Source organism: Ictidomys tridecemlineatus, chromosome 2 (assembly GCF_052094955.1).
Source record: "Ictidomys tridecemlineatus isolate mIctTri1 chromosome 2, mIctTri1.hap1, whole genome shotgun sequence".
Taxonomy (NCBI): domain Eukaryota; kingdom Metazoa; phylum Chordata; class Mammalia; order Rodentia; family Sciuridae; genus Ictidomys; species Ictidomys tridecemlineatus.
The window spans coordinates 136,214,581-136,230,710 of NC_135478.1; the positions used below are offsets into that span (position 1 = coordinate 136,214,581).

The 16,130-nt window shown below is 30.9% G+C and overlaps 1 protein-coding gene across 8 annotated transcripts in view; it reads right to left on the minus strand.

Annotated features, from left to right (window-relative positions):
* The window catches only part of Sugct (succinyl-CoA:glutarate-CoA transferase), a 679,655-nt gene that overhangs the window by 538,303 nt on the left and 125,222 nt on the right, over window positions 1–16,130 (minus strand). For all 8 annotated transcript variants that reach the window (XR_013435050.1, XM_005319213.5, XM_021722294.3 and 5 more), the window contains one exon: window positions 10,588–10,731. Coding sequence is in view for 7 of the 8 variants with exons in the window: in XM_005319213.5 (XP_005319270.2) it covers window positions 10,588–10,731 (144 nt within the window). In the remaining variant the exon portion in view is untranslated. The remainder of the gene's footprint in view (window positions 1–10,587; window positions 10,732–16,130) is intronic.

Sequence of the window (16,130 nt, forward strand, 5' to 3'; positions counted from 1 at the left end):
CTAAGCACAAAAAAAAAAAAACAAATAACCCAATCAATAAATAGGCCAAGAACTAAAGAGACACTTCTCAGAAGAGAATATACAATCAATCAACAAATATATGAAAAAATGTTCATCATCTCTAGCAATTGTAGAAATGCAAATCAAAACTACTCTATGATATCATCTCACTGTAGTCAAAATGGCAACTATTATGCATACAAACAACAATAAATGTTGGAGAGGATGTGGGGATAAAGGTACTCATACATTGCTGGTGGGACTGCAAATTGATGCAACCAATTTGGAAAGCAGTATGGAAATTCCTTGGAAATCTGGGAATGGAACCACCATTTGACACAACTATCCCTCTCCTCGGTCTATATTCAAAGGACTTAAAAACAGCATACTACAGGGATATAGCAACATCACTGTTTATAATAGCACAATTCACAATAGCTAAACTGTGGAACCAACCTAGATGCCCTTCAATAGATGAGTGAATTAAAAAAAAATGAGGCATATATACACAATGGAATTTTACTCACCAATAAAAGAGAATAAAATAATGGCATTTACAGGTAAATGGATGGCATTGGAGAAGATAATGCTAAGTGAAGTTAGCCCATCCCCCAAAAAACAAATACTGAATGTTTTCTCATTATTATATTATAAGGAGGCTGATTCATAGTGGGATATAGACAAACTCTAGATAGGGTAGAGGGGTGGGAGGGGAAGGGAGGGGGCAGGGGGTTAGCAATGATGGTGGAATGTGGTGGACATCATTATCCAAATTACATGTATGAAGATATGAATTGGTGTGAATATACTTTATATAGAAACAGAGATATAAAAAATTGTGCTGTGCTGTATATGTGTAATAAGAATTGTAATGCATTCCACTGTCATTTATTTTTAAAAAATCAATTAAAAATTTTTAAAGCATTAAAAATTAAATAAATAAATAAAGGTATTGTGCCCAACTATAAATAAAAAACAAATATTAAAATTTAAAAAAAGAAAAAAACACTGTAAAAAGGAGAGTAAACTAAACCCAAAGCTAGCAAAAGGAAGGAAATAATAAAGAGTAGAAATAAATGAAATAAAATAGATAAAGTGAATAAAAACATAGAAAAAATTTAAAAATCAACAAACTTTAATTTAAATTCATTAAGGGGGGAAAAAGAGAGAAGACTCAAGTTGCCAAAATCAGGAAAGAGAGAGGGAACATCTCTACTGACTTTCCAGTAATAAAAAGAATTACAGTCATGTGCCATATAATGCTTCAGTCAATGATAGATCACAGATGACAGTAGTTACATAGGTTATATTACTTGAGGTGTAGTGACCATCTTAGTTTGTGTAATTATACTCTGGTAAAATCATTGGCAAGCCAGGCACAGTGATACGCCTGTAATTCCAGCAGCTCAGAAGGCTGAGGCAGGAGAATCTTGAATTCAAAGCAAGCCTCAGCAAAAGTGAGGCACTTAGCAACTCAGTGAGACCCTGTCTCTAAATAAAATTGAAAATATGGCTGGGGATGTGGCTCAGTGGTCAAGGGCCCCTGAGTTCAATCTCCACTATCCCCTCCCCCAAAAAAAATCATTGGCAAAAGTGCATAAAGACATTTTACTTGGAATGTATCCCTATTATTAAGCAATACATGACTTTATATAGTAATACCATAAGCAATTGTATGCCAACAAATTAACCTAAATGAAATAAACAAATTCCTACAAAAAAATAACTTTGGAGAATATAAATGGCCTATATAATGCAACATTTTTTCTATTTATTACTAACACTAATAAATAGAAAAACTAAATAAACAAAAAAACTAATTAGACATATAACAAGCCAGTCTTTTTTGTTTGTTTAGTTTCACAATGAATTCTACTAAACAATTCAAGAAGATTTAGTACTACTTAGAGAGTTTTGGATTATTATTTGAAATGCTATACCCCACATTTACTCTTCAGATGGGTATAAACGGTCAGATTTTGTGTCCATGTAAACAACTAGAGGTCTGTCAATCAAACCAATCTCTTATTAGTTCCAAGAATAAGTGCTGTTTCAGATCTTTGCCTTTATGGTTCCCGTTATCTGGAACACTCCTTTTTTTTTCTTTTTCTTTTTCTTTTTTTTTTTTTTTTTGTAGTTGTAGGTAAACATCATGCCTTTATTTTATATTTTATTGGTGCTAAGGATTGAACTCAGTGCCTCGCACATGCTAGGCAAGTACTCTACCACTGATCTGCCCCAGCCCCTTGTCTGGAACAATCTTGACATAGCTAGTGATATGGCAATCTCCATCTTATCCCTAAATTTTAACTCCTTAGAATAATTTGGGAGAAGGAGTTGTTTGCTTGCTTTTGGTTTTTGGTGGGGGGGGGGTATTTTTTCTATGCTGGGGATTGAACCCAGAAACTTTTCAATGCTAGGCAAGCACTCCACCACTGAGCCCTTTCAGAGCAGGTTTTCTTAACCAGCCTAACATAAGTATCCCTGTTCTCTTTATTGAATTGTTCATTTCTTCTGTGCATTTATCACATATTGTTTGTTGGTTGTATCTCTAACTAGAGTGAAAGTTCCATGTGGCAGTCAACTTGCTGGCTTACTTATCATTCATTGTATACTCTGGAATGTAGAAGATGTGGAAAAGGAATGGATGGATGGCAAGATGGATGGATGCTTGGATGAATGGATTCTATTAACAAATATGACTTAATTTCTTACCCTGAAAGTATATATCAATGTGTGAAAATAACTAGGAATGAAATTAATAACCTTTAAGGTAAAAATAAATTTAGTATATGGAATTCACCACAATGGAAAAATAAATTAAAGAATTGTAGAAAATTTTCTATGCCAAGGATTGAAACCAACATAGTTTCCTTTTAACTTTTAGTCATCTAGAAAAATGAAATTACCCATAATATCCAGAGTGCTAAACATTCCAGTTAATTAAGGTCTTATGCACTACTGGTATATAATAACTAGACTATAAAAGAATGACAAACATTTTAAAAGTACTCACAATTATACCTCATATTTATTTTGTAAAGAACTGGAGTAATTGTCCTGGAATTAAATCTCAGCCACCATGCTAGATGTTAGTGGGTTACTCATTCTGAAGCTACAATGAATGCATAATAGTCCAGGCCAAATAGACATAACCCACTAATGCTTAGTTGGTTGATAACTTATGACAGATAAACAGTCATTAATTAATCAACACCAGAGGACATAATCTTATTCTACGTAAAATTTCCTGACCCCAGAAAGTGCAAAGACGGAGTAGATGAATCTAGAACAAAAAAAAAAAAAGATTTTTTTAACTCTAGTAGTTTAGCAAAGAATATAGGTGATTCTAATACATTTAAGTCCTTATGAGTAGTCAATGAACGATTTTCTATAATAGTCTGCAAGGAGAAGATCTAAATTCCCAGGAAATACATGTCAACACAAATAAACATTTCTCTTTCAGTTGCTTTTATATCATAATCTTAATTTGGGTCTTTTTTTCCCAGAACATCTGAAATTATCCCATAATAAGTTTAAATTATCTAATATATAAATTTAAATTAGATTACCATATAATTTATCTTTCATTCTATTCTTTTGTCCTCTGGGATATTCTTCTAGTAATTGTCAATTACTACAAGTTTAAAGCCTTAATGTCCTTAATTTGTAGCCATGTCATATAAAAATATACAATGCCAATAAATGTAATTTATGATTTTAGTTTTACAAAAGCAGGTCATCTTCCTAATGCACTTGCTTTTCACTGAATCTTCTCTAAACAGACAGAAAGCCATATTATATTATTGAAATCAATCTGCAATTAATCCAATGGCATAAAATAAAAACATAAAATAATAGATCATCTAAACTTTTTGTAGTTTTCTTTGGAAATTATCAAATTGTTCATTCTTTGGTATGCCTTTGCCTTCCTTATCTTAGGAATACCTTACACACTTTTTAAAATTTTGTTTTGTTTTTATTAATGATTTTTGGCTTTTTTAATTGACAAAATTATATATATATATATGTATGGTATATAGTGAGATGTTTAACATAGGCATATACTATGAGATTATTGAATTAATCTAGTTAATATATCTATCACTTTTCATACTTGTCATTTTTAAGGTGAGAATACTTAAAATATATACTTAGTAATTTTCAAGAAAACAATATATTATTATTACTATTGTCACCATTTTGTATAATAGACCTGTTGAACTTATCACTTGTAATTGAAGTTTTGTATCCTTTTAACCAACATCTTCGAATACCCCACTCCTACTCCCAACCCCTGGTAACCACCGTGCTGCTATTTCTGGGTTCAACATTTTTAGATTCCACATGTAAGTGGAGATTATGCAGTATTTATCTTTCTGTGCCTGGTTTATTTCACTTAACATAGTGTTCCCATTTAACTTAGCATAATATCCATTTGTGACATATTGTCACAAATCCAGGAGTTCCTTCCTTTTTAAGGCTGAATGGTATTCTATGGTGCATGTATACCACATTTCTTTACCTAATCTTCCACTGAGGGACACTGAGGTTGCTTCCGTATCTGGGCTTCATGATATCTGGGCTATCATGAATGATGCTGCAATGAACATGAAAGTTCAGATACCTTTTCAATATTTGATGTCATTTCCTTTGGGTGTATAACAGGAGTAGGATTGCTAGTTCCTACAGGATAGTTCCATTTTTAATTCTTTTGAGAAAGAATGATATTTTCTGTAATAGTGTATTAACTTACATTCCCAGCAATAGTGTGCAAGGGCTTTTTTATTTTTTTATTTTTCCACTTTGTTTTTGTAATCATGATTTCAACCGGTATGGCTTTTCTTTTTTTCTTTTTCTTTCTTTCTTTTTATTTATTTAATTTTTTTTTTTTGCTTTTGAATTGTTTAAGTTCTTTATATAATTTTGACATTAACCCCTTACTAAACATATGGTTTGCAACTATCTACTCCCATTCCATAGGTTTTTGTTTTTTAATTTTTTTCTGTGAAAAATCTTCTTAGTTTGATGCAATCTTATTTGTATATTTTTTATTTTATTCCCTGTGCTTTGGGGGATCATTTGCAGAAATTCATTACCAAGAAAAATGTCAAGAAGTTTTCCCCCTAAAAGTTTAACAGTTTTAGGTCTTGTATTTAAGTCCTTCATCCACTTTGGGTTCATCTTTGTATATGGTGTCAGATAAGGGTCCAATTTCATTGTTCTGTGTGTAGATATCTAATTTTACCAACACAATTTATTGCAAAAAAACTGTCCTTTCTCCAAAATGTTTTCTTGGTATCTTTGTTGAAAATCAATTAACCATAAATATGTGGATTTATTTCTGTGCTTTCCATGCTGTTCTTTTGGTCTCTACGGCTTTTTAATGCCAGTACTCCACTGTTTTGATTCCAATAACTTTGCAGTGTATTTTGAAATCAGGAAATGTGATGCTTCCAGCTTTGTTCTTTTCATTCAAAACTGTTTTGGTTACATTAACAGAATGAAGGATAAAAAATATAATCACCTACACTGTTGCATATGAAGCACTGACAAAATTCAACATCCTTTCATGATAAAAATTCTACAAATCAGGTATAAAAGAAATATACTTTGATGCAATAAAGGCCATATACCACAAGCATGCAATGAAGAGCATAACAGTGAAAAGGTGTAAGTTTTTCCTGTAAGATCAGGAACAAGAGAAGAATGCTCCTGTTTAATATGATACTGGAAGTCCTAGACAGAACAATTAAACAAGACAAATAAAAAGTATGCAAACTAGAAGGGAAGAAGTAAAATTTCCTGTTTGCAGATAACATGATTTAATATACAGAAAACCCTAAAAACTGCACCAAACAACTGTTACAACTAATAAGCACAGTTGCAGGATACAAAATCAATTTATAAAAACCAAGAGCATTGTATATACTGACAACAAAATATCCAAAAAATATCAAGAACATGAACTCTTTTATAATAATATCAAGAACAAAACAAAATTTAACCAAGAGATGAAAAATCCATACACTGAAAACTGTAAACATTGTGAAAAAATGGAAAAAGACACAAACAAATGACAAGATATCCTGTATTCATGGATTAAAATATTATTCATTGTTAAAGTAATAAGCAATCTACAGGTTGAATGTTATCCCTATTAAAATTCTAATGACATTTTTCGTAGAATTAAAAAAAATCCTCAAATTCATGTGGTACTGCAGATTAATGTTAATATTCATTTGTATCCCCTGAGTTTAAGTCAATAGAGTAATGACAGGTCTTAGGGAAAATGCTGGTTAAAGAATGAAAGCTGGACTAGAATTAAAAATTGGTTGGACTGGGGTTGTGGCTCAGCAGTAGAGCACTTGCCTAGCATGTGAGAGGCCTTGGGTTTGATCCTCAGCACAACATAAAAATAAATAAACAAAATAAAGGTGTTGTGTACAACTAAAAAATAAATATTTTTTAAAAATTGGCCACAGAAAACTAAGTATTGTTAGGCTGATAAGCACCTTTAAGACTGGAAAGCAACAGACTCCCCCCACCCCAAAAAAGGGAAATTCAAATGCAAAACTACAGTTCCCTGGGCTGGGTTGTGGCTCAGTGATAGAGCACTTGCCTAGCATGTGAGGCACTGGGTTCGATCCTCAGCACCACATGTAAATAAATAAATTAAATAAAGGTCCATCAACAACTAATAAAAATATTTTAAAAACCAAAAACTACAGTTCCCTAATTTCTTGAGCTCTCTATCTACACTCTATTGTCTCAGTTTCTTTGGTGATAGACTATGTGCCTCTCTACTCTTCAGTCCTCTGCCACTGCTTCAGCATAAGCTCAGCTTTCAGTCTTCACTTCTTTCTTGAATATATAACTTTCTCTCCCTACAAATTTGCCAACTTATTGATTATTCTCAACATAATTCTTCACAATGACTTCATGATTAGGCACAATGTCCAATATTCACAATTATTTAGCAGTATACAAAAATGTCTTAATTTTGTTTTAAAATCAGAATAAAAATGAATGTAATAATAATAAACACATAATAAAGTGTCATTTTTGTACTTTCATATCAATGCTGTAATAGAACATATTTTTAAAGTATTATTATATAGGAAAGAGCCCAGCAACACAAAAGTTCCTAGGATCCACAGAAGTCAAAATGGACCCTGAATTCTCCTGAGTCATTTCCTGCCCGATTTCTACCTACTCAACACTTGTCCACCTCAGCCCAGAACAGAGGTGATTATATGAGTATTCATTTCCAACAACAATTTATAGTAATAGTTGCATAACTCACTCAATTTACTAAAAATCATTAACCTGTAGCAGTATAGGGTGAATTTTATTTGTGATATACACCTGAATAAAATTACTTTTGAAAAAGAGTAAAATGGAAAGCTGAAGCATAGGTATATGAAGATACAAAAATATGAATTTCTAAAATTCAAGTGAAAAAATATACTTGTTTGAGATTCAAAAGTTTATTGACAAAAATATTCTAAAATAATGAGTAATATGTTCAGATATACTTAGTACAAACAATATACAAATTTGGGGAAAAGACTGTGGTATCGCAAACAACAAAATGTCCTATACATGAAAATAATTATGGTGCTAAAAAACTAACTCACTGTAGCAAGTAATTAAGGGAGCCTGGTTACAATTAAGTACAGGAAGGATATTAAAATTTCCAAAAGATATTTCTGTGAGCCACAATAGAGGAATAAGAGCAACACAGTAATTAGAACCACATCCCAACCCACTTCCTTGTTGTTTACCAATATCATCTAAGAACACAATTTAGATTCTGACATTAGACAATCTCAAGTGAACAACTTTAAATCATATTAAGACTAAAAAAATCAAAAGAATTTTATGACAAGGGTTAAAAGTTTATACCCTTGAAACTACAAAAATTTTGATGCCCACTATAAACCACATCCCGGCAGTTGTCATGTCTCCACAATGAACTACTTGAAATGGTTTTGTTGTGGTTGAGGCAATTATCTCTGAGTTAATAATTAGCTACTAGTCAAATCAAATATAATTTGTATATTGTACACTAGATCACTTTGAAGAGAAGTACAGGATTCATTTTTGTCAGCTGACAAATAATTCATATGTTATCCTATGAAATACAATCAAAACAAGTAGAAAAGTGTGTTTTTTACTTATGCATAAAATCAAACTCACAGGCAGCTAAAATTATGTACAAATGTTGTGTTTAATGCAGGTGAGCATGTGTGTATATATATACACACTAAAAAAGAAGGGATAATGTTTCCTATTATGCTACTATGAAAACTATCTAGAAATAACCCATCTCATTTACATAAAGCACATTTTAATCATTTTGTGGTTTGATTGTTGTGTTTTCTTTTTGCATATAGAATGTTAACTCAAATTGAAAGACAAAGTGAAGTTTAAGATTTTTCTGTTATGAAAAGTTAGGGTTGACTAATACTAGGCAGGACATTGAGAATACCGTGGAAAACAAAAAGAAACACTGTCACTACAATCATGAAACTTAACAGTCTCAAGGATCAACATGGGCAACAAACATACAAACACACAACACACACCAAAAAAATGACTAAAATCTATATCTGTGTATATGTATGCATGAGTGTACACTCACTTTGAAGCAGCTCTAGAGGTGATTCCATCCTCCTCCAAATGCTCCCCCACAGAAAAACATTCCACATGGTGAATTTCTAGTTACATGTTAGAAAATATTTAAACCCTATGATACAACTTTTTTCCAATTTAAATTAATTAATAATTGAAATATAAAGTAGTCTTATGTAGAGATCAGGAGACTTAAGTAGAGTCCCAATTCCAGGACCTGCTACATAATTTGGGAGACCTGTGCAAAATTTAAAATATAGGTCTTTTGTTCAAAATTTTCTTTTTTTTTTTATTTTATTGATTGTTCAAAACATTACAGAGCTCAAGACATATCATCTTTCATACATTCGACTCAATTGGGTTTTGAACTCCCCAAATACATAATACAGACTCACTTCTGTTACATACAAATTTCTAAGAATTTCAAGACAGTTAAAACAGGACATTTAAACTAAGCCCAGACCCTCTTGACTGCACAGGTCACACACCCATCAAAACTTCATGGCTTCTATACTTATTAGATGGGCTATATTTGTGCAATAATTTAACCTACCTGAGGTTTGAGGTGCCTTACACTCTAAAATTAAGAAAGGGAAGAAAAGATTTTCAGCTCCTTCCCATAACAAGCATTTCTCTGTAAAGGAACAAAACTACTCATTTGAAGAGAGTTCTTTAATCCTTTTATAAAACCATTAAAATTCTAAATGTGACACAAAGCTGCTGTTAAAAACCCATACAAATACAAAGTGTTTCACCTTCAACCATATTGATGTTTTTTTTTTATTTCCATACACCTCCTTAATTTTGCTTAAGAGAAAAAAAATCTCCAAAGCAGTGTTCCAAGTTTACTATTTTCCCATGTATGCCATTTAAATCCGAAATTCCCAACTGAGGTCTCTATGTCTAGAAAGTAATTTTTCCCACAGTAAAATGTCTCCTTGCACAAATTAGATATTTTCTTTTTTCTACCCTGAAAAATTATCTATTCAGAATCAACTTCCACATATGGTATAGCATCTGGGTCTGATCCAGTAAAAAGGAGGCAAAATGTCATGTTGAGAGTACATTAACCCTTTCATTTCAACAGTTTAGTATTTAGCACAACATAACTAATAACTGTCTAAACTAGGGGTGTTAATCTGGAATTCATTGACAGAATTCTGAAAGTTAATTAACTTTAATGAGAAAAGTTATATCTTTATTTTCATAAATCTCTAGCAAAAATTTAGCATTTTCTTCAATTATGAATATAGATAACAAAATCACCAGAATATTAGCACTACCTATGACTTTATCACCAATAAATATTATATATATATATATTCATATCATATTAGTTATTACAGATTTCTTGAAATATCATCTATGCTCAACCATGTCTCAATATTGTAATGGTATTAGACCCATTGCTATATCTTCCAGTTTAATATGTTAGTAAAAATCACATTTTATTATAATATAAAAAATATTTTTACATTGAAATATATTGGCTTCCTTTGTAACACTGAGTATCTCATTTTATTAATTTAAAAACATGATTTCAAGATAAGCTCACAAATTTTACCAGACTACCAAAGGGGTCCAAGGCACATAAAAGGTGAAGAAGCTCTAATGAATAGTAGTTACAAAGTTCATGTGACAATAAAGTAGGAGAAACTATACCATTGGCTCACGATAGAACAAAAATATTCTATTAAGAAGTCTTTAAAATTCTACCTCAATAACATCCATATTACAACAAAATCTTCATGGTTTGTTAATTTTAATATGAAAACATGGATCAAACAGAACGATTTTTGTTATGATTTTCTGTTGCTTCTTTCGCCTGTTGTTTTGCTTTTTCGGTTTTAGTGGGGTTTTTTTGCACATGTAACCATAGGATTTAATATGAAAATGTAACTCAAACACATATTTGTTAACTATTACTGAAAATCTTATTTGAATTGGTACCTGAGATGACAGTAGATTACAATCAATGAACAGTCCTCTTCCAGTTTTATATCTTTGTATCAATCCAGCCATAATGGCTCCATATGCATACAGGCCAGTGGCAAGATCAGTCATGGCCACTCCTGGGCGAACTGGATCACCATCCTGATTTTAAAGTTGGATTGAGAAAAATAGAGAAAATTGAAAATTAAAACATTATGTTATTCATTAAATATTCTAAGTTTAAATAAAGGAAGTAACTATATATGTATCTCCAGGTTATACAAAGAACTCAAAAAACTTAACACCAAAAAAAAACCCAAATAACTCAATTTAAAAAAAAATAAATGGGCTAAGGAACTGAACAGACACTTCTCAAGATATAAAATCAATCAACAAATATATTAAAAAATGTTCAACATCTCTAGTAATTACAGAAATGCAAATTAAAACTCTAGTGAGAATCCATCTCACTCCGCTCAGAATGGTAATTATCAAGAATACAAGCAACAGTAAAAGTTGGTGAGGATGTGGGGGAAAAGGTACACTCATACATTGTTGGTAAGACTGCAAATTGGTGCAACAATTCTGGAAAGCAGTATGGAGATTCTTTAGAAAATTTGGAATGGAACAACCATTTGTCCCAGCTAACCTACTCCTCAGTCTATACCCAAAAGATTTAAAATCAGCATACTATAGTGATGCAGCCACATGAATATTAATAACAGCACAATTTACAAAAGCTAAACTGTAGAACCAACCTAGATTCTCTTCAATAGATGAATGGATAAAGAAAATGTGGTATATATAACACAAAGGAATATGACTCAGCCTTAAAGAAGAATGAAATTATGACATTTGCAGATAAATGGATGGAGAATATCATGCTAAGCTAAGTAAGCCAATCCCAAAACCAATGGCCAAATATTTTCTCTGATATGTTGATGATAATGCTGATCCATAATGGAGGCAGGGGGCAAGGGAAGGGAAAAATGGAGGAACTTTGGATTGGGTGGAGGGGAGTGAAGGTAGGGAAGGGAGCATGGGAGTTGGAAAATGGCGGAATGAGACAGACATCATTATCCCAAGTATATATATGACTACATGAATGGTGCGACTCTATATCGTGTACAACCAGAAAAATGAAAAATTGTACTCTATTTGTATATAATGAATCAAAATGCATTCTGTGGTCATGTATAACTACTTAAAACAAATTTTTTAAAAACTATGTATGAAGTATACATGCACATATACAACACACAAACACACTCACAAATAAATCACAAATTACTATTGAGGTATCTGTGATGGGAATATACTTATTTTATTGTATATTTAGCACTATATTTCTTTCCCCAATCCTATAATCAAATTATACCAAACCATGAAATAAAAGATTTTTAAAACATATCAGAAGTTCTTCGTTTAATATATTTGACCTTGTTTGTTCTAAACAATAAATAAGTAATTGAATTTGAATTTAAATAAGTTTATCTGTTGGAAAGGAAGGAGTAAAGGAATCCTGTTTTGTTAGGTACAAAGCTCTCTCAGAAGTTGGAGAGCCTGACCTAATTTATTATGATCAAGCTAATAGTTAGAAAATAACCTAACAGCATTTACTTAAAAAAGAAAAGAAAAGAAAAGAAAAAAGACTGCTTCTCTATTAAAGACTTTTATCAAGATACCTCTGGTTTAGGATTACTATGACAAACCTAGAATCTATAGATTTATAGGACATGGGGCATGAGCTAGACAATTATCTGGATATAAAATAAAGATATTTCATGGCCTATAATGCTGCTTTCTATATGAGATAGTCTATATAATTTCTTATATGAAAAAATCTTCTGCTCTGAACCTGAGAGTTTTATCTATGGTGGTAAGAAAGAATCTGGTTGCCTCTCTCAATATCCAGGAATCTGCTTTACTTGTGCCTCTTAATTGCTTATGTCCTTGGAATTATAAATAAAGGTTGATTTTATTAGTACCACCAATTCATGTAAGTCTATGTAATGATCCAATCTTTGGCTCACATGTAAAAATGTTAGAACTGTGTCTGACACACAGTTAAGTTCTCTATACAAATCACCTATGGAAATTATCCACATTATTATCAGTCATTGTTATATCAGACAGTTTCTACTTTGACTCCTTTGAATTTTGCTAAACCTTTCTTTGCAAAAGATATCTTAAAAAAACTCACATTTCCTATTTCATCCAGTTGACATTCATAAATATTCTTATTTATTAATTCCACCTGCTATTGAGTCATTTTTAGAAACTATCCTTTCCTGCAGCATATGCATATACAATGTTAATCATCTTACAAGAGTTCTAAATAATGTTAAAAGAAAATAATTGAGACATTGCAGTGGCTAAAAATTTTACACTCCTTTTCAACAGGATTTCAAGGAAGATAGTACCATGAGAACAGGGAATATCTAGCAGCCTTCTATTACTATAATCAAAACTTGTGATGTAATGGCTTGAATCAGCAAACTTCAAATTTGTTGTTAGAATTTAAAATTATTTAATGTAAAATTATGAGATATATAGTATATATATGAATTGTAACACATTCCACTGCCATTTATATTTTTTAGAATCAATTTAAAAAAGAAATAAACAACATGGGGGTCTATGTAAGTAAAGGGCAAATTTCAACAAGTTTATGTGTAACTAAGTTGATTATATGTATGTAGAACAATCAGTTAAAGCTATTTAAAGGTTTTCTCTATGGTCAAATACTAATGTACTGATATAAAACTAAGGTTTAATCTATATGTTAACCTGAAAGGGATTTCTTAAAACATTAATTTACGGGCTGGGGATGTGGCTCAAGTGGTAGCGCACTCGCCTGGCATGCGTGCAGCCCGGGTTCGATCCTCAGCACCACATACCAACAAAGATGTTGTGTCTACCGAGAACTAAAAAATAAATATTAAAAATTCTCTCTCTCTCTCTCTCCTCTCTCACTCTCTCTTAAAAAAATAAAAAGTTTAAAAAAAACATTAATTTACTCTTAAAAAAAAGTGAGATAAAAGTTCAAATTTAAGTTTATAGACATGTGGTATCTTGCTATAAAATAAATATATTTTATCCTCTATCCTCTTCTCAAATAAGTAGGAAAATTAAGATAATAAATTTGTTAAATTATATTTTAATTTTGTATAACAGGGGATTATATCTGATTAATATAACTACATTATCCAGGATAACAATATGAGATATATAAACATTTAAAAAACAATAATACTAATTATATAAATCATACAAATGAAATAATATATTACCCCCTATTATAGACAACACTTTCACTGGTAAAAATGACCAAAAGGTCATTCATCACTAATTGAAAGAGATCTACTAACACACTCTAGAATCAGAAATACAAATATATTAAAATAAAACCATGGAAAAAGATAGATCATGCAACTAGCAGCCATAAGAATACTGGAGTAATTATATTCATATCAGAAAATATATTTTAAATATACTTTAAAACAAAAAATATTAGAGAAAAAGAGGGATATTTCATAATAAAAAAAGAGGCAAGACATTGGGAAGATGTAAAAATTATATATGTATACATTGCACCTAACAACAGAACTGCCAAAGTGACAGTTTTGAAGGTAGAAATAGGCAATTCAAGAATAAATAATAGTAAACTGAAATCAGCAAATTTTAATAGTGGATTAAACAACTAAATAGGATATAAATTAAAAATGACAATATAAACCAACAATATCTAACACAGCTAAAAACAACAAATGAACATTTTTCTCAAATACACATAGAATATTCTCTAGGACAGACCGTATCCTACAGCATTAAAAATGTTAAAATAAAATTTTAAATGACTTCATACAAAATATATTCCCAAATCACAACAGGATGAAATTAAACTAACAGAAGCATATTTGGAACTCAAAAATATGTCAACGGTAAAAAACATATTCCCATAATATCAATGAGTAACAGAGGAAATCATAAGAAATTTTAGAAAATATTTTGAGATGAATGGAAAAAAACACAAGATACTATAACTTATGAAATGCAAATAAAGCAGTGCTTGAGGGAAATGTATCTGCCTATACTAGAAAAGCAAGATCTCAGAACAATAACCTAGTCTTCTACCTTCAGAGGGTGAAAAGGAAGGAACAAACTCTACCCAAAGCAAGAAAAAGGAAGGAAATAATATAGATCAGAGCAAGAAATAATGAAATGAAATAAAGAGTAGACAACCAACAGGAAAATTTTTAAAGTTGATTCTTTGAAAAGACCAACAAAATTGACAAAACTTTTAGCTGAATTTTCTAAGTGAAGTGGAGAGGGAGACTTAATTAAAATCAGGAATAAAAGAATATCATTAATGTCCTTTCAGCAATAAAAAGGATTACAAGGGGATTATTGAGCAATTGTATGTCAAAAAGTTAGTAACTTAGATGAAATGAAAAATTCCTAACCAGACATAAATGGAAAAACTAACTAAAGAATATATAGAAAAACTGAATGCACAGCTATTAGAAAGATTAAATTAGTAATCAAAAAACTTTCAACAACAAACAAAAAATTCAGGCTTCCCTACCACCACCACTACCAAACATTTAAATAATTAATACTAATTCTTCATAAAACCTTCCAAAAACTCTGGAAAAGGAAACACTTTTCAACTCATTCTTCAGGCTAACATTGTATTGCAACATGATCATCTCAACAGATGCAGAACAAGCATTTACTAAAAATCAACATTTTTCATAATAAAACACTCAACAGACTAGGAATAGAAATGAACTTATTTAATCTCATAAAGAGCAAAAAAATGAACTTATTTAATCTCATAAAGAGCATAAAATATGCAACTAATACCATTCTTAAAGCTGAAAGACTGAATGATTTTTCCCTAAGATCAGGAGTAAGACAAGTAAATCCACTCTTACCATTATGATTTAACTTTATATTAGAGATTTTAGCCAGTGCATTTAAAGAAGAAAAATAAATAAAGAAATGAAGATTGCAAAATGTTAATAAAACCATCTCTGTTTGCAGTGATCATCCTGTATCTAGTAAATCCTAAAGAATCCACTAAGAACCTCTTAGAATTAATAAATCAGCAAGATTGCAAGACAATATATGAAAGTCTATTGTATTCTACACAAAAGTAATAAACAAGCAAAAAAATGAAATGAATAAAATAGTTCCAATTATGATAACATCAAAAAAGAGTAAAATACATAGAAGTAAATTTAACAAAAGAGGTACAAATGTATATTCTGATAACTATAAAACATGGTAAAAAGAAGTTAAAAACCTAAATAAATAGAAAGACATATTGTGGTCATGAATCAGAAGACTCAATATTCTTAATACAACAATGCTTCCAATGTAATTCCACCTATACAAATCCTAGTTGACATTTTTACAGAAATAAAATCTTATCCTAGAATTTATATGGAAACACCAGGGGAAAAGAGTAGCCAAAATAATCAAGGAAAAGATTGCAAAAAGTTAATAAAACCAACTCTGTTTGCAGTGATCATCCTGTATCATTAATATTCCAA